The 21,214-nt window shown below is 43.5% G+C and overlaps 3 protein-coding genes across 5 annotated transcripts in view; 2 read left to right on the top strand and 1 right to left on the bottom strand.

The window, feature by feature from the left end:
* Nucleotides 1–21,214, bottom strand: part of LOC120065442 (protein CBFA2T2-like) — a 571,663-nt gene that overhangs the window by 436,273 nt on the left and 114,176 nt on the right. The window lies entirely within an intron of this gene.
* Nucleotides 196–8,467, top strand: LOC120065446 (bombesin receptor-activated protein C6orf89 homolog). Its single transcript, XM_039016468.1, has 8 exons — nt 196–514; nt 1,031–1,318; nt 1,677–1,842; nt 1,937–2,085; nt 2,273–2,421; nt 5,222–5,357; nt 5,468–5,591; nt 7,163–8,467. The coding sequence occupies exons 2-8, from the start codon at nt 1,130–1,132 to the stop codon at nt 7,243–7,245; spliced, it is 996 nt and encodes a 331-aa protein (XP_038872396.1). The 5' UTR covers nt 196–514; nt 1,031–1,129; the 3' UTR covers nt 7,246–8,467.
* Nucleotides 10,423–20,427, top strand: LOC120065444 (zinc finger protein 76-like). Of its 3 annotated transcripts, none has more exons than XM_039016466.1 (13): nt 10,423–10,441; nt 13,447–13,546; nt 13,677–13,760; nt 13,872–13,949; nt 14,152–14,342; nt 14,569–14,754; nt 16,533–16,734; nt 17,904–18,083; nt 18,717–18,920; nt 19,019–19,110; nt 19,383–19,544; nt 19,671–19,784; nt 19,875–20,427. In XM_039016466.1, the coding sequence occupies exons 2-13, from the start codon at nt 13,474–13,476 to the stop codon at nt 19,962–19,964; spliced, it is 1,656 nt and encodes a 551-aa protein (XP_038872394.1). In that variant the 5' UTR covers nt 10,423–10,441; nt 13,447–13,473; the 3' UTR covers nt 19,965–20,427. The 3 variants fall into 3 exon arrangements, with proteins under 3 accessions (XP_038872394.1, XP_038872393.1, XP_038872392.1); XM_039016465.1 differs by lacking the exon at nt 10,423–10,441 and adding an exon at nt 12,187–12,443; XM_039016464.1 differs by lacking the exon at nt 10,423–10,441 and having other exon boundaries at nt 12,733–13,546.

Here is a 21,214-nt window from a genome sequence, read left to right as displayed (position 1 = left end):
AAGCAGATTCATCAACACATTTCTCATATACATGTAAAATAAAAAAGATATACTGTCAATACAAAAATAACACGTATATTAATATATACTAATTCATTCATATTTTACAAATAGTTTTTTTTTTAAACATCAATCTTGAGTTTTACTACACGAATCTGCTGTTGACAGTCTCAACGTGAATCTGTCCAACTGGGAAGTCAAGTGACATCGGTAAATTCTGGTTTCCACAGCCACAAAGTAAAAATGGTCTATAGGCCTATCATAAAAATGTATGAAAACAAACATTTAGGTTAGGGTTAGGCATAAGATTAGCAGTGTGGTTAAAGTTAGGTTTAACATCTGATTTTAAGAAGATAAATTGTAGAAATTGGCGGAGGTGGTTTATGACTTTAAGGCTGTGGTAACTAGTGACGACCGCAAATTCTCAAACAGCAAGCAAGTGGGAAAGGTTGCTTGGTCGACACGAAGCTAAATATGAACGAGACAATAGATCTGTAAAAAAAAAAAAAAGCCGGTGAGTTCAAGATCATTGTTTGAAATATGACGTTTCCTTGATCTTATGAAATCTAGCTAGCTATACCTGTTAAAAGTAGCAAAGCTAAGTTAGGGTCCTAGCCAATTAGCTAGCTAACTAGCATTGTTTATTTGTTTACCCCACTGCTGTCGCTGGCACACTCACTGTTTGATAAAGGTAAAACGACAACGTTAGAATAACATAAATATCTACAAGGGTTAGATTGACATCGAGTTGAACTTAGTAACGTTAGATGCGTTCTGTACATTGTGGATTTCTAAGAAAAGATTTATCTGCCTGTTTAGCTTCTGTCCAACGTTTTTTTAACCTCAATTGTTTGTTGATATTGTTCACACATGCAAATTACTACTTATTGCATACAGTTAACATGGGCCTCTGAATGCATTTTTGACCACAGTCAAATGCCAAGTTCAGCCATATAATCAGGATTGTTTGTGTATCTTCTGTCTGGGGCTTTGGAAGTGCTGTCTTACCAACCTCTTCAACTTCAAACAGGGAAGACAATATGAGTGACGCAGCTGCAACCCGAAGGCTAGAGGCACTGTCCTCCTAAATTAACTGTTGACTGAAATCAGTTGGACCACATTGTTTGCCATGGGCACCACACTGAGTGAGCCTTGCATCTACGACAAGCTGTCTGAGAGCATCGATATTCTCCGCCAGTCGGGGTATCGCTATGGCATGTCAGAGAGGGAGATCGAGAAGTTTATCAAACAAGTCTTGGAGACCAACGAGCCTCGAAGAGACCCACCACAATTCCCCATCCTTCGAGCCACCATCAAGGTAAGATACACACACACTCATGTAAGATCATACACAGGGACTCTCTAAAAGGCACTTGCCCATCGGGAAAGTCAGGAGTATTTTTGGGTTGCCCAAAGATTATGATCGCTTGCAGAAAAATCTTAAGTGGCTATTTGCACCTACAGGGGAGGAACCAGAAAGAACAGACTACTAGAATTCTTTGCATTTTGTTTGTGATCAGTAAAACACAAGAACCTACCCAATGGGGAAACCACAGAGCAGGCTCATCTTGCATGATTGCTCAGGTCACTTGCCCTGAGCAATAAGGCAACCCTTAATGTCAATCCCTGCATTGATGAACCATCCTCTCACTAGTTCCTCTTTTTCCATACTGTAGTTTGTGGTAGCAGTAGGCTTTCTGGTGGTGGTGGTGCTGGCCTTCACCTACCCCCAGACTCGGCCCCAGCTAGGTGTGACGTACACGGGGGGACATAACTGGTCCTCCCCCCTCAGCCACATCAGACTGCTGGCTCTGCCCATTGCCAAGAAATACAACCTGCAAGGTACAGTAAGTCTAAAACACTATTATAGACAATGGGTCTTTGTTCCTAGCCAGTGTGTGTAACAGCAGCTTCTCTCTCCTTCTCTCTCCTGTAGGTTTCCATGAGTGGTGGAGTGCAGGGGCTCTGCGACAGGGCCTGGTCAACTGTTCTGGCTGTGCTGAGGTGTCCTCTGTGCTGGAGGTCCCTGAGACCCTCAGAGAGTCTGCAGCCATGCGCAGAGGTCCACAGCCTGTGCTGCTCAAGGTACGACCACCACTAACAATAAAGAAAGACTGAAAAACAACAATTTCCCTGAAAGTGAGGGTCAAGTCTGCTCATTGTTTACAGATCCACCACAGAATGATCTTTATTGAGCTAGTTCATTTAGCTAACATCAGCAGTTAGTCTTGTCTGCAGCTGTGCCTGACATATGTCCTCTGTCTTTATGTAGGGTGGGGAGTCTCTGTGTCTGCAGAGGCAGCAGTTAGAGGAGCTCTACTCAGCCCACTCCAGCTCCATGAGTATACTACTGGAGGAAGACAACCTACTGTCACATGATGAGGGTTTTCCACAGGGCCCCGCAAACTTTACCCTGCTCTGGTACATTTACATTACATTTGACATTTTAGACATTTAGCAGGGTGGGAAATTAACACCCGCCAAATGCGGGTAGACTTTGGCATTGGCGGGTAAAAATATCACCAGCCACGTTGGCAGCTGGTCACACACAGCATTTGGGAAATTTTTAATTTTTAATTTAAAAAAAATAATTTTCAACCGAAGCCCAAATGTAGAAGTTGGTCAAATTCACCTGAAAGGCTACTAAAGTGTGGCTTTGTCCTCGTGTTTCTTGGCTAGTTGTTCAATATTAGTTTGAGTTTGCTGCAACTGTTTGACACAGAGAATCTCATCCCTGACAGACACTAAGTGCTGTTACCACAGTAATGGCCTGCCTCTTAAAGGGGCAGCTGAACATTTTTGTCACCTAATCAGTCAAATATTTGGGGGTACATTGTGCTTGATTGAGCATGGAACACTGCAAAAAAAAATCATAAATGTTTAGTCTTGTCTTATCATTAAGACACTCACATAATTTAATTTTGCTCCTGAATTTATTTGTGTGCTCATAAATAAACATATGTACCCTGAACTAATAATAATCATTTACAAGTCGTATCACAATTTTGTGGCCGGGAAGGCACTTTGTTGATTCTTGATGTTCAGTTGTAGAACTGTTAAGCGGTTTTACTTTTTACTATTGTATCTAAATTATTTATTTGACATACATTGGTTAAAAGACAGATCACAAAAATGAAATTGAATTCAGCAATATACCACATTACAAAGCATACTCGTCCGTCATTTGTGATTTTTGGTGTGATTATGATGAAAAAACACTTAGGCTGGTAAAAAAAAATCAGAGTGGCTGGTAGATTTGTTTTGATCTGCATGCCACAGTGGCCGTTGGAACAAAAAGTAAAACTTCCACCCTGGGTCTTATCTAGAGCAACTTAGAGGAGCAATTAGGGTTTAAGTGCCTTGCTCAAGGGCACATAGATTTTTCACCTAGTTGTCTCTGGGATTCGAACCAGAGACCTTTCCGGGATACAGGCCCAACGCTCTTAACCGCTGGGCTACCTGGTGTGTGTGTGTGTGTGTGTGTGTGTGTGTGTGTGTGTGTGTGTGTGTGTGTGTGTGTGTGTGTGTGTGTGTGTGTGTGTGTGTGTGTGTGTGTGTGTGTGTGTGTGCGTATGTAGATAAACACAGAGACACACAACTATACACACATGCAGTGCATTTGGAAAGTATTCAGATCCTTTTCCACCTTTTGTTCCATTAGACTTATTCTAAAATGGAATAAATAATTTTTTCCCTCAGCAATCTACACACAATACCCCATAATGACAAAGTGAAAACAATGTTTGCAAATGTATTGGATATAAAAAGAAACATACCTTATTTCCATAATGATTCAGACCCTTTGCTATGAGATTTGAAATTGAGCTCAGGTGCATCCTGTTTCCATTGACCATTCTTGAGATGTTTCCACAACTTGATTGGAGTCCACCTGTGGTAAATTCAATTGATTGGACATGATTTGGAAAGGCACACACCTGTTTATATAAGGTCCCACAGTTGACAGTGCATGTCAGAGCAAAAACCAAGCCATGAGTTTGAAGGAATTGGCCGTAGAGCTCTGAGACAGGATCTGGGGAAGAGTACCAAAAAATGTCTGCAGCATTGAAGGTTCCCAAGAACACAGTGGCCTCCATCATTCTTAAATGGAAGAAGTTTGGAACCACCAAGACTCTTCCTAGAGCTGGCCCGCCCATCCAAACGGAGCAATCGGGGGAGAAGGGCCTTGGTCAGTTCCTCTGTGAAGATGGGAGAACCTTCCAGAAACCCAACCATCTCTGCAGCACTCCGCCAATCAGTCTTTTATGGTAGAGTGTCCAGATGGAAGCCACTCTTAAGTAAAAGGCACATGACAGCCCCCTTGGAGTTTGCCAGAGGCACCTAAAGGACTCTGACCATGAAAAACAATATTCTCTGGTCTGATGAAACCAAGATTAAACTCTTTGGCCTGAATGTCATGTCTGGAGGAACCCAGGCACCATCCCTACGGTGAAGCATGGGGGTGGCGGCATCATGCTGTGGGGATGTTTTTCAGCGGCAGGGACTGAAAGACTAGTCAGGATCGAAGGAAAGATGAACGAAGCAAAGTACAGAGAGATCCTTGATGAAAACCTGCTCCAGAGTGCTCCGGACCTCCTACTGGGGCAACAGTTCACCTTTCAACAGGACAGCGACCCTAAACACACAGCCAATACAATGCAGGAGTGGCTTCGGGCAAGTCTCTGAATGTCCTTGAGTGGCCCAGCCAGAGCCCAGACTTGAACCCGATCGAACATCTCTGAAGAGACCTGACAATAGCTGTGCAGCAACCTGACAGAGCTTGAGAGGATATGCAGAGAAGACTGGGAGAAACTCCCCAAATACAGTTGTGGTGTCATACCCAAGAAGACTCGAGGCTGTAATCGCTGCTAAAAGTGCTTCAATAAAGTACCTACTAAAGGGTCAGACTACTTATGTAAATGTGATATTTCAAAAAACATACATTAGCAAAAATTTCAAAAAACCTGTTGGCTTTGTCGTTATGGGGTATTGTGTGTAGATTGAGGGGAATTTTTTTTTTTTTTTAATAAGGCTGTAACGTAACAAAATGTGGGGGAAAATCAAGGGGTCTGAATACTATTTCTGACTGCACTGTAATGAGCATGACTTGGTCATTTTAAAAACAGGTCTCCAAGGAAAGAAAACAAGGACGCATTTCTGTTATACTCATCTGACTAAATCACCTCTCTTCTCTCTCGCCTCTCCTCCGCCCTCCACTCCCTAGGAGGTTTACATCTGGTGCCAGAGAGAAGGTGTTGAGGTGGCTGTTCCCCAAAGCTGAGCTGTGTCCTCTACTGGACAGCGCTGGAACAACACTGCAGCGTTGCCTGGTCACGCATAGTGCCAACTCTCAGAGCAGAGTGAGTCTGGCCTCGAACACAGCCCAAATATACAAACATGCATGTTTGTTGTTATGGTGTTTGGTGTGATTCAGCAGCATATTGGTACAGTGGTATTGTGTGTGTTTTAGGGGGTGCGAGTGCTGGGCTGGCTGGTGGTAGGAGAAGGGCTACCCACGGTTCGAGTGGTCCCTGTCCACCGCTGTCAAAAACACTGTAGCTCCTTCAACCTCTGGCTGGGACCGGGAGATATGGGTGAGAACACAAACATACTTACATGTATACTGTTGTCATTTTTAGTTCATTATTTGAAAATGGTGTGTTTGTGCTAGAGGTTGACCGATTTTAATTAGGGCCGATTTCAAGTTTTCATAACAATCTGCATTTTTGGACACCGATTATGGCCGATTACATTGCACTCCACGAGGAGACTGCGTGGCAGGCTGACTACCTGTTATGTGAGTGCAGCAAGGAGCCACGGTAAGGTGCTAGCTAGCATTAAACTTATCTTATAAAAAACAATCAATCTTTACATTCACTAGTTAACTACACATGGTTGATGATAATACTAGTTTATCTAGCTTGTCCTGCATTGCATATAATCGATACGGTGCCTGTTAATTTTCTCATTGAATCACAGCCTACTTCGCCAAACAGGTGATTTAACAAAAGCACATTTGCACACAAAAAAGCACAATCGTTGCAACAATGTACTTAACCATAAACATCAATGCCTTTCTTAAAATCAATACACAAGTATATATTTTTTAAACCTGCATATTTAGTTAAAAGATTCATGTTAGCAGGCAATATTATCTAGGGAAATTGTCACTTCTCTTGCGTTCATTGCACGCAGAGTCAGGGTACATGCAACAGTTTGGGCCGTCTGGCTCGTTGCGAACTAATTTGCCAGAATTGTACATAATTATGACTTAACATTGAAGGTTGTGCAATGTAACAGCAATATTTAGGCTTATGGATGCCACCGTTAGATAAAATACGGAACTGTTCCGTATTTCACTGAAAAAATAAACATTTTGTTTTTTCGAATTGATAGTGTCCGGTTTTGACCATATTAAAGACCTAAGGCTCATATTTCTGTGTGTTATTATAATTAAGTCTGATTTGATAGAGCAGTCTGACTGAGCAGTGGTAGGCAGCATTAGGCTCGTAAGCATTCATTCAAACACTTTCCTGCGTTTGCCAGCAGCTCTTCGCAATGCTTCAAGCATTGCGCTGTTTATGACTTGAAAGCCTATCAACTCCCGAGATTAGGCTGGCAATACTAAAGTACCTATTAGAACATCCAATAGTCAAAGGTATATGAAATACAAATGGTATAGAGTCCTATAATAACTACAACCTAAAACTTCTAACCTGGGAATATTGAAGACTCATGTTAAAAGGAACCACCAGCTTTCATATGTTCTGAGCAAGGAACTTAAACGTTAGCTTTTTACATGGCACATATTGCACTTTTACTTTAATCTCCAACACTTTGTTTTTGCATTATTTAAACCAAATTGAACATGTTTCATTATTTATTTGAGACTAAATTTATTTTATTGATGTATTATATTAAGTTAAAATAAGTGTTGATTTGGTCATTCAGTATTGTTGTAATTGTCATTATTACATTTATTTATTTAAAACGGACGATTAATTGGTATCGGCTTTTTTTGGTCCTCCAATCGGTATCGGCGTTGAAAAATCATAATCGGTCAACCTCTAGTTTGTGCTAGGCTGTAACAAAATCCTGATTTTTAGACCTATACAAGTTTGCATTTAGTTTGACCTTATTGTGACCTTTGCTTTGACCCTGCCAGTGTATGCTGACCCGCGCTACTGGCAGATGGACCTGTTCCCCAGCCGAGACCAGAACATTGTTTGTGACGGTTCCACTTTCTGAGGGAGGAGAGGAAAAACTGAACGAGACAGAATGGGAGGAAGAGAGTAAAGGGATGGAGGGTTTGGACTTGCCATCCAGAACTCTTAAACCCTCACTCCAGTCCAGACTTCTTACCGGCTGAGAATATATCACTTCCTGTGATTGGACCTTTTAACTGTCCCTTGTAGGCTAGTCCCACCCTCCTCTCTAGGTCTGGAAAATAATACTTTCCACAGGCACAAAAGAGACTGAAGAGGTTCCCCTAATACTACACGCATCCCTAGCCCCTACCGTTCTCTTGCCTAATACCAAACCAATCCCTAAACCTCACCCCTCTCTGGCCTAATACCAAACTCATCTCTAGCCCCTACCTGTGCCTCTTCATTGATATCCCTTCACAGATCTGTGGCAACTGGATGGTTATAAGCAGGGAGGGACCACACTCAAGCTGGGAGATGTGTGTTGGTGAGGAAGAGGCTGGAACATTCTCCCATTCAGCCCAAAGAAGAGAAATGGAGAGAGTGACTGATCTAATTTTTGGAACATCAGAGGCCTTTGCTCCTATGCTGTGTTCAGTTGGAATGTTCAAGATTATTTTGGTTATGTATTTTAGTTGAGATCAAATCACATCCACAATGGGACAGTTTTGGAGTGCTGCCCTCCCTCATCTACTCACTTATAAACTGGCCTGTGTTCATCATCTAAATTCAACATGTCGCTGCTAGTGTAACAATGACAGTTGGTTAGGAGGATGTGTCAAATTGATTTATACATTTAAGGTGAATTGCTTTTGATAACTGGAAGTGCAGAAATTGTATTTAATATATAGTTGATGGTAAGTGCTTGTGCCATAATTTTAAATGCTGTTTGTTAATGTTCTTTTCACTGATTGTTTTTGTTTTGTCTATGTTTTTTTTTTTTTTTTCTGTCCCCATGTAAGCACTTTAACTATCCAGAACTTGTTGTCAGTCTTTGATGTTGTCACACTGTTGCCGTTCTGAGATTTGATCCTGTTCTATTGCTGAACATAATATTTATACAGTTTTAATCTCTCAGAATTCACAATTTTACACAACGTCAAGTTATGGCCATATTGTTAAGTTATACATTGTCACCGTTAAGTAAATCTGTTTTTAGACTTCCTTGTCACTTTGGTTTTCTGAATGCATCAATAACAATGTGATTATGTACTGGTTACTGCCAAAATAAAGGAAACTCTTGAGTAAATGAGGGATACAAAGTATATTGAAAGCAGGTGTGGTTCCTGAGTTAATTAACATCCCATCATGCTTAGCGTCATGTATAAAAATGCCCAGTTGCCCATTTTATTTATCTACCATGGCTAGAAGAGATGTCAGTGACTTTGAAAGAAGGGTCTCAAAGGAGTATAGGGGGTTTAAGTGGTGTGTCACCAGATCTCAACTCAATTGAACACATGGGAGATTCTGGAGCAGCACCTGAGACAGTGTTTTCCTCCAACAAAACACCAAATTATGGAATTTCTCGTGGCAGAATGGTGCCTCCAATAGAGGTCCAGACACTTGTTGAATTTATGCCAAGGCTCATTGAAGCTGTTCTGGTGGCTCAACACCATATTAAGACACTATGTTGGTGTTTCCTTTATTTGAGTAGGTACCTGTGTATTTACAAGGGAATTTTGTTATCAGAGCTGCTTTTATCATTATTTTGTCATGTTCAAGTGATGTCCATGTATTGAAGCCTAAACTATTAACAGTGGTTATTACGGTTAGACTCTTCATGACTGGGGATGTATTGGCATGTACTACTGCCATATTGTATATACATACTGTGAATGGAACTGTTCTTTGGTAGTACACATCCAATTCCCTTTGTATGAACTCTGAGGATAGTGCCAAAAATGTCCTTATTTGAGTCCGTTCTCTGGGTGGATAACCCAGTTGGGTGGTGTTTGATCTCTTTACTCGGAAGCCCAGTTGGGTGGGTGAGATCTTTATCATTGTCTTTGCTGCTCAAAGTATATTTGTGGTTCAAGGCCCTCAGCTTTCACCAACCACTATCATCTCCTTCCTGATCCTGAAACATTTGCCTTGAGTTCAAGCTTGCCTTTTTCTTATCACGCCTTACAGTATGTTCAATTATTTATTTATTTTTCTGTTAGCAAGGTTAAGACTAATGTTGTCCTTCAAGCAGGCTGCAGTGGATTCTTTGTGATGAAAACAGGGTAATGTATGTCACTGGCTTTAAAGCTGCAATATTTAACTTTCTGGGCCACCTGACGAAATTCACATAGAAATGTGAGTTATAGATCTGTCATTCTCATTGAAAGCAAGTCTAAGAATTGGTAGTAGAGCTGTTATGTGCACTATTTCTATTCTTCCCATTCTTACATTTTGTTTTTGTGCCTTTTACTTTCAGTTTGTACACCAGCTGAAAATACAATTATTTTTGGTTATGGAAGATATATTTCACAGCAGTTTAGATGTTACAGTGATTCTCTACAGTACACTATCCTTGCTTGTTTTGTCACAAACTATTATAATTTTAGCAATCAGGAAATAGCGGAGCGATTTCTGCATAGTGCACCTTTACATGTGATTGCTTTGGTGAAAGCAGACAATTCAACTTGTTGAAATTGGCTTTGAATAATAGCTTTGTATGATCAAATTGCAATGTGAGTCAAGAATTAGACACTTGCTTTGGTTGTGTGTGTGTGTCTAATAGGTGTCATGGAAATCCACACTGATTTGACCATTGTATTTTCAGATATCCCTTGAAAAAATGAGACCTTATAAAATGTGCAATAATTTCTGTGTTGGATCTTAATCAGAGAGCATATCAAATAGTTTGATTTCATGCACTCTTGTCAGATGCTAAATGTTTATAAAGGTTTTCTGCTCTACTCTGTGCTGTGTTGCTTGTCAGTTATACATGCAGAGATTGACAAAAATAAGTACTTTCAGGGCTTTTTCCTATGTGGCTACTGCTACATATTTTCAAGAAGTAAATGTTCACCTTTTACATATCTAAACAGCCTGCTTCAGAAATTGCTGATCCTAAAAAGTATCTATGACCAGTCCTACGCACCCCGGTAACAACACCTAGCCTTTGAGGTCAGTACAACAAAACTGACCCTAGATCAATCTGGTGACTGGTGGTGTAATGATCCAACTCGTTGTCATACCATTCAGGTTCCCGGGTGCTTCCGTGGTGCCTGGTGCATGGCGGTCTGCTGGAGGTGAGTATCCCAGTTTGCGCTGCAACTTGTCAAACCGAGGGAGAGATGGGATATAAAAATGGGGGATAGGGAGGGGAAAATAAAGAGCTTGTGATTTTCTGGATTTCTTTGGCGTTTGAGAAGAAATATCAAGAAATAGGAAACGCTTTGTTAGGGATCGATTATCGGCGTTACCGATGGGAGTAACCCGGTTGCGTTGCAAATGTCTGATTCAAGCGCAAACGTGTTGTAGTGAATGAGGCCTGGTTGTATTTCCACTACCGTGCGCCTTAGCTATTTAGCTAGTTAGTCACGTCAAAATACATATTGTAAACGTAGTCAAAGTTGTGTCGCTAGCTTTTTACTATTAGGGAAATGTATGGTGTTATGTGACTTAGTTGGCGAAGAAAATGTGTTTATTGAAGTTAAAGCTAGCCATAGCACCAATAGCCAGCCAGCTAACTTTACCTTTCAGTGTAATGGTGACGTTAGCTTGCTAGATGCCTAGCTGTCACTCGACCTCTAGCTTGTTGGTTAAGCAGTTAACTTAGCTTGCCATTTGAAATTGACTATGAGTCCACATTTCTTCTTGACTAACTAGCTATAGGATTCATGGCATAATGTTATACTATATTCCCAGTAATTATTGACTCGAATGAAAGCTAACTGTGTGGTCTGCTTAGAGTGGAGTTTAGTCCGCTACAGTAACCAGCTGTAGAATAATGAATTCAACCATTCAAACCTCTCTCATTACCAACAAAGAACCCATCTAAACCGGTACAGTGACAATTAGCTCTAGTGTAGATCCCTGTAGTATATACTGAGTGTACTTGTCAGATATTACTGCACTGTCGGCGCTAGAAACAAAAGCATTTCGCTACACCCGCAATAACATCTGTTAAACACGAATGTGACCAATAAAATGTGATTTGAGTGTACAAAAAATTAGGAATGCCTTCCAAATATTGAGTTGGAACTCACTTTGCCCTCAGAACAGCCTCAATTCGTCAGGGCATGGACTCTACAAGGTGTTGAAAGCGTTCCACAGGGATGCTGGCCCATGTTGACTCCAATGCTTCCCACAGTTGGCTGGATGTGCTTTGGCAGGTAGACCATTCTTGATAAACACAGGAAACTGTTGAGTGAAAAACCCAGCAGCATTGACATATTGACACCCTGTTCAAAGACACTTCAATATTTTGCTCCCGAGTGGTGCAGCCATCTAAGGCAGTGCATCTCAGTGCTAGGTGCTTCACTACAGACACCCTGGTTCGAATCCAGGCTGTATCACAACTGGACGTGATTGAGAGTCCCATAGGGCGGCGCACAATTGGCCCAGCGTCGTTCGGGTTCGGCCAGTGTAGGCGTCATTGTAAATAAGAATTTGTTCTTAACTGACATGCCTAGTTAAATAAAAGGTTCACCCTCTGAATGGCACACATACACAACCGGTCTTAAAAATCATTTAACCTGTCTCCTCCCCTTCATCTACACTGATTTAAGTGTCATCAATGAGGGATCATAGCTTTCCCTGAATTCACCTTGTCAGTCTTTCATGGAAAGAGCAGGTGTTCCTAATGTTTTGCACGCTAATTGACCAAAAGTATGTGGACACCTGCTCGTCGAACATCTCATTCCAAAATTACGGGCATTAATATGGAGTTGGTCCCCTTTGTTGCTATAACACAAGGTTTTCCACTAGATGTTGGAGCATTTTTTTTAAATATATTTATTTAACTAGGCAAGTCGGTTAAGAACAAATTCTTATTTTCAACGACAGCCTAGGAACAGTGGGTTAGCTGCCTTGTTCAGGGGCAGAACGACAGAGAAAGACAATAGTTGAACAGTTTTGAACAAATTGATTTCTTCCGAAATGAAGAAGCACTTTCAGTTTCTCTTACTTAGCTAGCAAATGCAGCTAGCTAGTTTAGCCTACTGAAACACCCTGCTCAAACAGAGGGATGCTTTGTTAGCTAGCTGGCTATGACTATCCAACACAACACTGGAACTCTTCCAACTCAAGGTAAGCTTTTGGTGTTACTAATTTATTGCCACTGGGGCCCGCCTGTGTAATTGCTTACTGACTGTACGCGAACGTTACTGCATGATTGTAGCGGGTTTACTAACGCGTTAGTTCTATTAGCTATGCTGACTAACATTACTTTAGCTAATATGGTGACAACGATGTACAGTAGGCTGTGTAGCGGTTGGGCTTGGAAAGGTTTTTTCACCTGGTCACATACAGCTGATGTGTTGTGCATTAAAGTCCACAAGCGAAGGGAAGAGAAAGGAATACAACGTGGCTGCTATGAAAGTGAACTCTGTTTACGTGTGATCAGGGGTGTATTCATTCCTCCGATTCTGTTGAAAAACAATTCTTAAACGGAACAAAACGGGGATAAACATACGTGAATTTGTCAAATAGAAACTCTCCTTTGCAACTCTTGGATGATAATGATTACACCCTATACCAGCTAGATGCAGGCAAGAGTGTGTCTCTTGACCTGTATGTACCTAAACTTTCAATAATTGCACAGTGACAACCGGATGGAAATGCACCTATTGATGGCATACTGCTTATGCCATAAACTGTTGTACAAACTTGATCATAAGCAGATAGCTATGTCCATTGACAGTAAAATAGTCTGCCCCCCCCCCCTAAGACTCATCTTCAACCTAACCTAGGTGCATACACATAATACAAGTATTATAATATGCCATATTCACTGGTTGAGGGTCAAGGCCAGCCACATTTTGGGAACACGCATCACTCACCTCCCTTTCTCTTCTATGACGTGTCAAGCTACCACACAACCCCTAGGTCATCATCACTGCATTGAGGTCACATCAGCTGACCCAGGGAATATAACCTTGCTACAGAGCAAGATGTTAGGACAGTAGCTACATAATAAACAACACAATGCAGCAGTATACAGGATTGCTGGGGATCCTCCATTGTGTGTGTGTGTGTCTCGGCAGTGGAGTTTAAGTAGCTATGTGTGTCTCTCTCTCTCTCTTATTGTCAGAAAGAGCATCTGTAGCTGAGCAGAAGGATGGAGAGTTTGGGATTGCAGGCTGTTGCCCTCAGTGATGGCTCCACAGCCTACATTGAACAAGCCATCAAAGGTGACAAACTCACACATTCACACACTACTAAAAAATTATGAAATGCACAACTCAAAGCTAACATTCACATGTCCACCAGTATGAGTATGTATGACTGCCACTGATATCAACAATATACTGATTTCATCAGATGGCAACCTAGTGGAAGGCGATACTATTCAGTTGGAGGATGGTACTACAGCCTACATTCAGCAGGTCACTATACAGCAGAAAGGTCAGTGTACACCCTCAGAACAACATGTCTGCCGGAGGGTTTGTGAATAACCTTTTGTGTGTTCTGTGAGCTCATACCTCTCCTGATGCTGTTTTCCTGTCGTCTCCCCAGAGCCCCTGCCCTTTGAGGACGGCCAGGCAGTGCAGCTGGAGGACGGGACCACGGCATACATCCACCACACACCCAAAGGTATATTAGCAACTAACCAGATGCTGTATTCACCACTCTAGGAAAGGTTGGCTTGTTGAAGCAATAGGGTGGTCATCATCATCTTGTTTTATCATTATCCAGTCACACATCAGTTATTATTACTTCTGCAAAGGATGGAAGGAAAGTCATCTCAAACATTTTCAAAGAGGACCATCTAACCTCTGACCTCTAACCCCGGCAGATGGGTATGATCCCAGTGCGGTGGAGGCGGTGCAGCTGGAGGATGGCAGCACGGCGTACATCCACCACCCCTCGGGCCTGCAGACTGGCAGCACCATCCTGACTTTGCAGCCAGGGGGTGGCCTGGAGGAGCTAGCTGCAGATGACACTGTGGACACAGACACCATCACCACCCTGGAGAACTACGCCAAGGTCTCGATCTTTTTCTGCTGTTGTATCACTCGTGTGTTCAATCACTCACGGTTTCCTGTAAATTCTTTTTTAGTTATTTTTCTTGAAAGCTCAGTTTTCCCCCCCATGTGTCTTTCTCTCTCTCACAGATACTATGTAGTTCTACTTCTTGTGGTGGAATAAGCAATGTTGTACTTTTAATCAATATAATGCTCTCAAACTCTGTTCTCCCCTGTTTTCTCCCCAGATGACAGGTTCTGAGGTGGAGGTGGATGAGACCATGAGCAGTACCAATGGACTGCAGGACATAGAGCCTATTGTACAGGTGATGGGGTCGTGGGGTTCCCCTAAGGGTCAGCAGACGGCTGAGAAGACATTCCGCTGTGACTACGAGGGCTGTGGACGTCTCTACACCACAGCACACCACCTCAAGGTACCACACACTCCCTCTACATCACAGCACACACTGACCCTCGGACCACAGTACCCCACCTTAAGATACCATACACATACAGTGGCAAGAAAAAGTATGTGAACCCTTTGGAAATACCTGGATTTCTGCATAAACTGGTCATAAAATTTGATCTGATCTTCATCTAGGTCACAACAATAGACAAACACAGTCTGCTTAAACTAGTAACACACACACAATTATACATTTTAATGTCTTTATTGGACATAGTGTAAACATTCACAGTGCAGGGTGGAAAAGTATGTGAACCCTTGGATTTAATAACTGGTTGACCCTCCTTTGGCAGCAATAACCTCAACCAAAAGTTTTCTGGAGTTGTGGATCAGACCTACACAGCGGTAGGTTTTTGGACCATTCCTCTTTACAAAACTGTTTCAGTTCAGTAATATTCTTGGGATGTCTGGTGTGAACTGCTCTCTTGAGGTCATGCCACAGAATCTCAATCGGGTTGAGGTCAGGACTCTGACTGGGCCAATCCAGAAGGCATATTTTCTTCTGTTGAATCCATTCTGTTGATTTACTTCTGTGTTTTGGGTCGTTGAGCTTCAATTGGCTGACAGATAGCCTAACATTCTCCTGCAAAATGTCTTGATAAACTTGGGAATTCATTTTTCTGTCGATGATTGCAAGCTGTCTAGGCCCTGAGGCAGCAAAGCAGCCCCAAACCATGATGCTCCCTCCACCATACTTTACAGTTGGGATGAGGTTTTGATGTTGGTGTGCTGTGCCTTTTTTTCTCCACATATAGTGTTGTGTGTTCTTTCCAAACAACTCAGCTGTAGTTTCATCTGTCCACAGAATATTTTTCCAGTAGCGCTGTGGAATATCCAGGTGCACTTTTGCAAACTTCAGACGTGCAGCAATGTTTATTTTAGGCAGCAGTTGCTTCTTCTGTGGTGTCCTCCCATGAACACCAATCTTGTTTAGTGTTTTACGTATCATAGACTCGTCAACAGAGATGTTATCATGTTCCAGAGATTTCTGTAAGTCTTTAGCTGACATTCTAGGGATTCTTCTTAACCTCATTGAGCATTCTGTGCTGTGCTCTTGCAGTCATCTTTGCAGGACGGCCACTCCTAGGGAGAGTAGCAACAATGCTGAACTTTCTCCATTTATAGACAATTTGTCTTACTGTGGACTGAAGAACATCAAGGCTTTTAGAGATACTTTTGTAACCCTTTCCAGCTTTATGCAAGTCAACAATTCTTAATCTTAGGTCTTCTGAGATCTCTTTTGTTCAAGGCATGGTTCACATCAGGCAATGCTTCTTGTGAATAGCAAACTCAAATTTTGTGTTTTTTTATAGGGCAAGGCAGCTCTAACCAACATCTCCAATCTTGTTTCATTGATTGTACTCCAGGTTATCTGACTCCAATTAGCTTTTGGAGAAGTCATTAGCCTAGGCGTTCACATTGTCACGGCCCCTCTGCATTGCAGGGGCGGTTCCTCCTGCAGGCAGAGGAGGGTCGTTAGTGATAAATGTTTAAATACTGTAAATGTTTAAATTATGTATTCAATATAGACAAGACATAAACTAATAACACACAAATTATTGTATAAGCAGACTGTTTGTCTGTTGTTGTAAGTTAGATGAAGATCAGATCAAATTTGATGACCAATTTATGTAGAAATCCAGGTAATTCCAAAGGGTTCACATACTTTTTCTTGCCACTGTACACACATTTGTTCCCACTTGAGAAGATATTCATGTTACATTAACTTTCACCCTGTCTTGTCAGGTGCATGAGAGGGCTCACACAGGTGTCCGGCCATACAGGTGTGATGTGTTGACATGTGGAAAGGCGTTCGCTACAGGTTACGGCCTGAAGAGTCACCTACGGACACACACTGGAGAGAAACCATACAAGTGTCCTGAAGACATGTGCTTCAAGGCCTTCAAAACCTCCGGAGACCTCCAGAAGCATGTCCGCACACACACAGGTAGTGGGACGCGGACACACACAGGTAGTAGGACACACACAGGTAGTGGGACGCGGACGCACACAGGTAGTGGGACGCAGACACACACAGGTAGTAGGACACACACAGGTAGTGGGACGCGGACGCACACAGGTAGTGGGACGCGGACGCACACAGGTAGTAGGACACACACAGGTAGTGGGACGCGGACGCACACAGGTAGTGGGACGCGGACGCACACAGGTAGTAGGACGCGGACGCACACAGGTAGTAGGACGCGGACGCACACAGGTAGTAGGACGCGGACGCACACAGGTAGTGGGACGCGGACACACACAGGTAGTGGGACGCGGACGCACACAGGTAGTGGGACGCGGACACACAGGTAGTGGGACGCGGACGCACACAGGTAGTAGGACGCGGACGCACACAGGTAGTAGGACGCGGACGCACACAGGTAGTAGGACGCGGACGCACACAGGTAGTGGGACGCGGACACACACAGGTAGTGGGACGCGGACGCACACAGGTAGTGGGACGCGGACACACAGGTAGTGGGACGCGGACGCACAGGTAGTGGGACGCGGACGCACACAGGTAGTGGGACGCGGACACACACAGGTAGTAGGACACACAGGTAGTGGGACGCGGACGCACACAGGTAGTGGGACGCGGACGCACACAGGTAGTGGGACGCGGACGCACACAGGTAGTGGGACGCGGACGCACACAGGTAGTGGGACGCGGACGCACACAGGTAGTGGGACGCGGACGCACACAGGTAGTGGGACGCGGACGCACACAGGTAGTGGGACGCGGACGCACACAGGTAGTGGGACGCGGACGCACACAGGTAGTGGGACGCGGACGCACACAGGTAGTGGGACGCGGACGCACACAGGTAGTGGGACACACACACACTTTCCCTCACCACTACTTTTCCTCTTACTGTCTTTCTCTTTTCTTCAGTCTCATATCTGTATTTCTCCACCCCGTCTAGTCCTCTTCGGATCTTTCTCCTTTTTCTCCTGCCTCTCCTCCCCTCCCTCTTTTTGTTAGATGGTACAGTGTTTAGGTGTGTGTTCCAGGGCTGTAGGTGCTCTCCCCATATCTAATATCTCCCTCATCTCCCACCTTTGTCTTTCATTCCTTCTCTCCATATCTTCCCCTGACACTTCTCCTTCTGTCAGGTGAGAAGCCGTTTAAGTGTCCGTTTGAGGGTTGTGGTCGTTCCTTCACCACCTCTAACATCAGGAAAGTCCACATCAGAACACACACAGGAGAGCGCCCCTACATGTGCCCTGAACCATCCTGTGGACGAGGCTTTGCCAGTGCCACCAACTACAAGAACCACATGAGAATACACACAGGTAAGACACACACACACACACTACTAAAATCATATGAGAGTACACATAGGTAAGACACACACACACACACTACTAAAATCATATGAGAGTACACATAGGTAAGACACACACACACACACTACTAAAATCATATGAGTACACACAGGTAAGACACACACGCACACTACTAAAATCATATGAGTACACACAGGTAAGACACACGCGCACACTACTAAAATCATATGAGAATACACACAGTTGAGAGGTTACATTACTGCTTTGTTAGATACTTAAGCAATAAGGCTCGAGGAGGTGTATATGGCTAATATACCACGGCTAAGGGCTGTTCTTATGCATCACGCAACGCAGAGTGCCTGGACACAGCACTTAGCCGTGGTATATTTGCCAAATACCACTGACCCCCGAAGTGCCTTATTGCTATTACAAACTGGTTGCCAACGTAATTAGAGCAGTACAAATACATGTTTTGTCATTCCCGTGGTATACGGTCTGATATGCCACAGCTGTCAGCCAATCAGCATTCAGGGCTCGAACCACCCAGTTAAAATTGACATTAACTAAGTGCTCCACTCTTTCTTGCTCCCTCCCTCTCTATATCTCTCTCTCCCTCTCCGCACCCTCTCTCTCCTCTAGGGGAGAAGCCCTACCTGTGTACAGTCCCTGGTTGTGGGAAGCGATTTACAGAGTACTCCAGCCTGTACAAGCACCATGTGGTTCACACACACTGCAAACCTTACACCTGCAACCACTGTGGCAAAACCTACAGACAGACCTCCACGCTGGCCATGCACAAACGCACCACGCACGGAGACTTTGAGGCCACAGGGGACGGGGAAGGTATGTAGACACACACACTCCTATAACAAACACCAACTGAGGACAGAAGGTTTGAACAGTATTAATTAATTAATTGGCTGCCTCTGTCTCTGTTGCAGAAGCGGTGGATGACCAATCACAAGCCTCCTTCCTGGAGGGGGCGGAGCAGAAAGAGGATGGGACGGATTCCCAGGTTATCATTGGTTCACAGGTAGTTAATCATTTCCTATCTAGTAATTCAGCTTGTGTGATATAGATAGAAAATAGCGTAAGCTCTCAGCTGTCCCACCAAAGACTTTGTGGATGCAGTCAACTCCTGAAACATGCAATAGTTTTCCATTCCCATTCATTTGATTGCAGCATGCTCCGGTTTAGCACATGCTGTCAAGACAAATGCAACAGCTTGAGACTATCAGAGCTTTACTGTATTATAAAAAATGGTTGGTTCTCTGTCCTTCAGTTTGATTGGTTCTGTTCTGGCAGGTGGGTCTGTCGACAGAGGACCTACAGGCACTCAGTACGGCCATCACCATGGTAACGCAGGACGGCACAACCATTTCCCTGCCGACCCACCAGACGGACATGGCCTCCATGGGACACCACCACATCACCATGGTTACAGGGGAGGGCAAGGAGCTGCAGCCGGTATGTTGCACACACATCTTAGCCCACACTAAGCTATCTGTGTGAATCAGTATTTGCTCTTGCATGTCAATGTTTGTACTGTAAAGTGGATCATCATGTTATTGGTGGTTTGTCTTTCCTCTCCAGGTTGCCATAGTGACATCGGAGGGTATTATGACAGGCGGCTTGCAGGGCTCCGGCCCTCACTACCAGCAGGTCGCACTGCTGGCCACGGCTAACGGCACCCAGATTGCTGTTCAGGTCAGTATAGAGTACACACACCGAGATTAACAACCTGTAAGTGGCACTCTGAGCATTACACTGATTTGTTAATAGTGTGTGTGTGTGTAGCTGGAGGAGCAGCAGACGTTGGAGGAGGCCATCAGCATGGCGACAGCTGCCATCCAGCAGGGAGGGCTGGTTCAAGACGAGGACACATGAGGGGAGCTGCTGAGACACACCTACCCCCCCAAACAGAGCATCTTTCCCTGGGTACGACACGGTACCTGCTCCCCTTAGCGCCAACCAGCTCCACAGCACTCCTGGAGCCCTGTCTCCTGCCACAGACACAGAGTGAGCAGAACTCCTATCCCAGAACCAATCAGAGAGAGACTTCGAGAAGCCGTTGTCATGGATACTGGCTTTAGAATGTTCAGATGTGAGCATGAGCAGATTGATCTTTCTTTGTTTTAGCCACAATACAGTAGCATACTCATCCTGCTGCTTCTGAGAAGCAGCACCTGCACTAAAGCTAGCTCCAGTTTGATTTTACCTCTAGTCTTCATAATCATGATACAATAATGGATAAAAGCGTCTGCTAAATGGCATATCATGATACAATAATGGATTAAAGCATCTGCTAAATGGCATATCATGATACAATAATGGATTAAAGCATCTGCTAAATGGCATATCATGATACAATAATGGATTAAAGCATCTGCTAAATGGCATATCATGATACAATAATGGATAAAAGCGTCTGCTAAATGGCATATCATGATACAATAATGGATTAAAGCATCTGCTAATGGCATATCATGATACAATAATGGATTAAAGCATCTGCTAATGGCATATCATGATACAATAATGGATAAAAGCGTCTGCTAAATGGCATATCGTGATACAAGAACGGATAAAAGCGTCTGCTAAATGGCATATCGTGATAGCAGACGCTTTTATCCATTCTTGTAAATGCCATATCGTGATACAAGAACAGATAAAAGCATCTGCTAATTGGCATATCGTGATACAAGAATGTTTGTTTTGGTTTTGTATTTCTCTGACTGCAGTGAGTTTTCCAGTACTGTGTACTTCTGCGTCTACTCTGTTTTGGTTTGAAGAGTGCTCTTAAACAGATGGATTCTTTCAACTGAAACACTTGTGAAACTGTTCAGAGGTAGACTGTCCGTCTGAGGAGCTAAAGGTTGGCCACGTCATTGAAGAAATGAACTGCAAAACTACAGAGCCCAATATCAGCGGTATCAAGCTGCGACGTGTATCTGGATCTATGCTGACGTTGCAGAGGTGTACATTTGTCAATAAATAGCTTTACCTTTGCTGTGTGTCTCACAATGCATTTCTGGCTGATATTATTTATCTGATTGTCTTTTCACCACCAGAGAGCAGACTCACACCTAAAATACCCCTCAACCAAGAAAATGTTTTTGAGAAAGACCTGTCAGCTA

Source organism: Salvelinus namaycush, chromosome 20, assembly GCF_016432855.1.
Source record: "Salvelinus namaycush isolate Seneca chromosome 20, SaNama_1.0, whole genome shotgun sequence".
Classification (NCBI taxonomy): domain Eukaryota; kingdom Metazoa; phylum Chordata; class Actinopteri; order Salmoniformes; family Salmonidae; genus Salvelinus; species Salvelinus namaycush.
The sequence above is the reverse complement of the archived record's forward strand: the minus strand, read 5'-3'. Positions and strand labels throughout refer to the sequence as shown.

What these genes read in the sequence shown, in the direction of transcription:
- LOC120065444 (XM_039016466.1), top strand. Translation starts at nt 13,474, where the DNA reads ATGGAGAGTTTGGGATTGCAGGCTGTTGCCCTCAGTGATGGCTCCACA. An exon ending in GCATGTCCGCACACACACAG is followed by an intron (nt 16,735 to 17,903) that starts GTAGTGGGACGC and finishes TCCTTCTGTCAG; the next exon opens with GTGAGAAGCCGTTTAAGTGT. An exon ending in CCACATGAGAATACACACAG is followed by an intron (nt 18,084 to 18,716) that starts GTAAGACACACA and finishes TCTCTCCTCTAG; the next exon opens with GGGAGAAGCCCTACCTGTGT.
- LOC120065446 (XM_039016468.1), top strand. Translation starts at nt 1,130, where the DNA reads ATGGGCACCACACTGAGTGAGCCTTGCATCTACGACAAGCTGTCTGAG. An exon ending in CACAGCCTGTGCTGCTCAAG is followed by an intron (nt 2,086 to 2,272) that starts GTACGACCACCA and finishes GTCTTTATGTAG; the next exon opens with GGTGGGGAGTCTCTGTGTCT. An exon ending in GTGCCAACTCTCAGAGCAGA is followed by an intron (nt 5,358 to 5,467) that starts GTGAGTCTGGCC and finishes TGTGTGTTTTAG; the next exon opens with GGGGTGCGAGTGCTGGGCTG.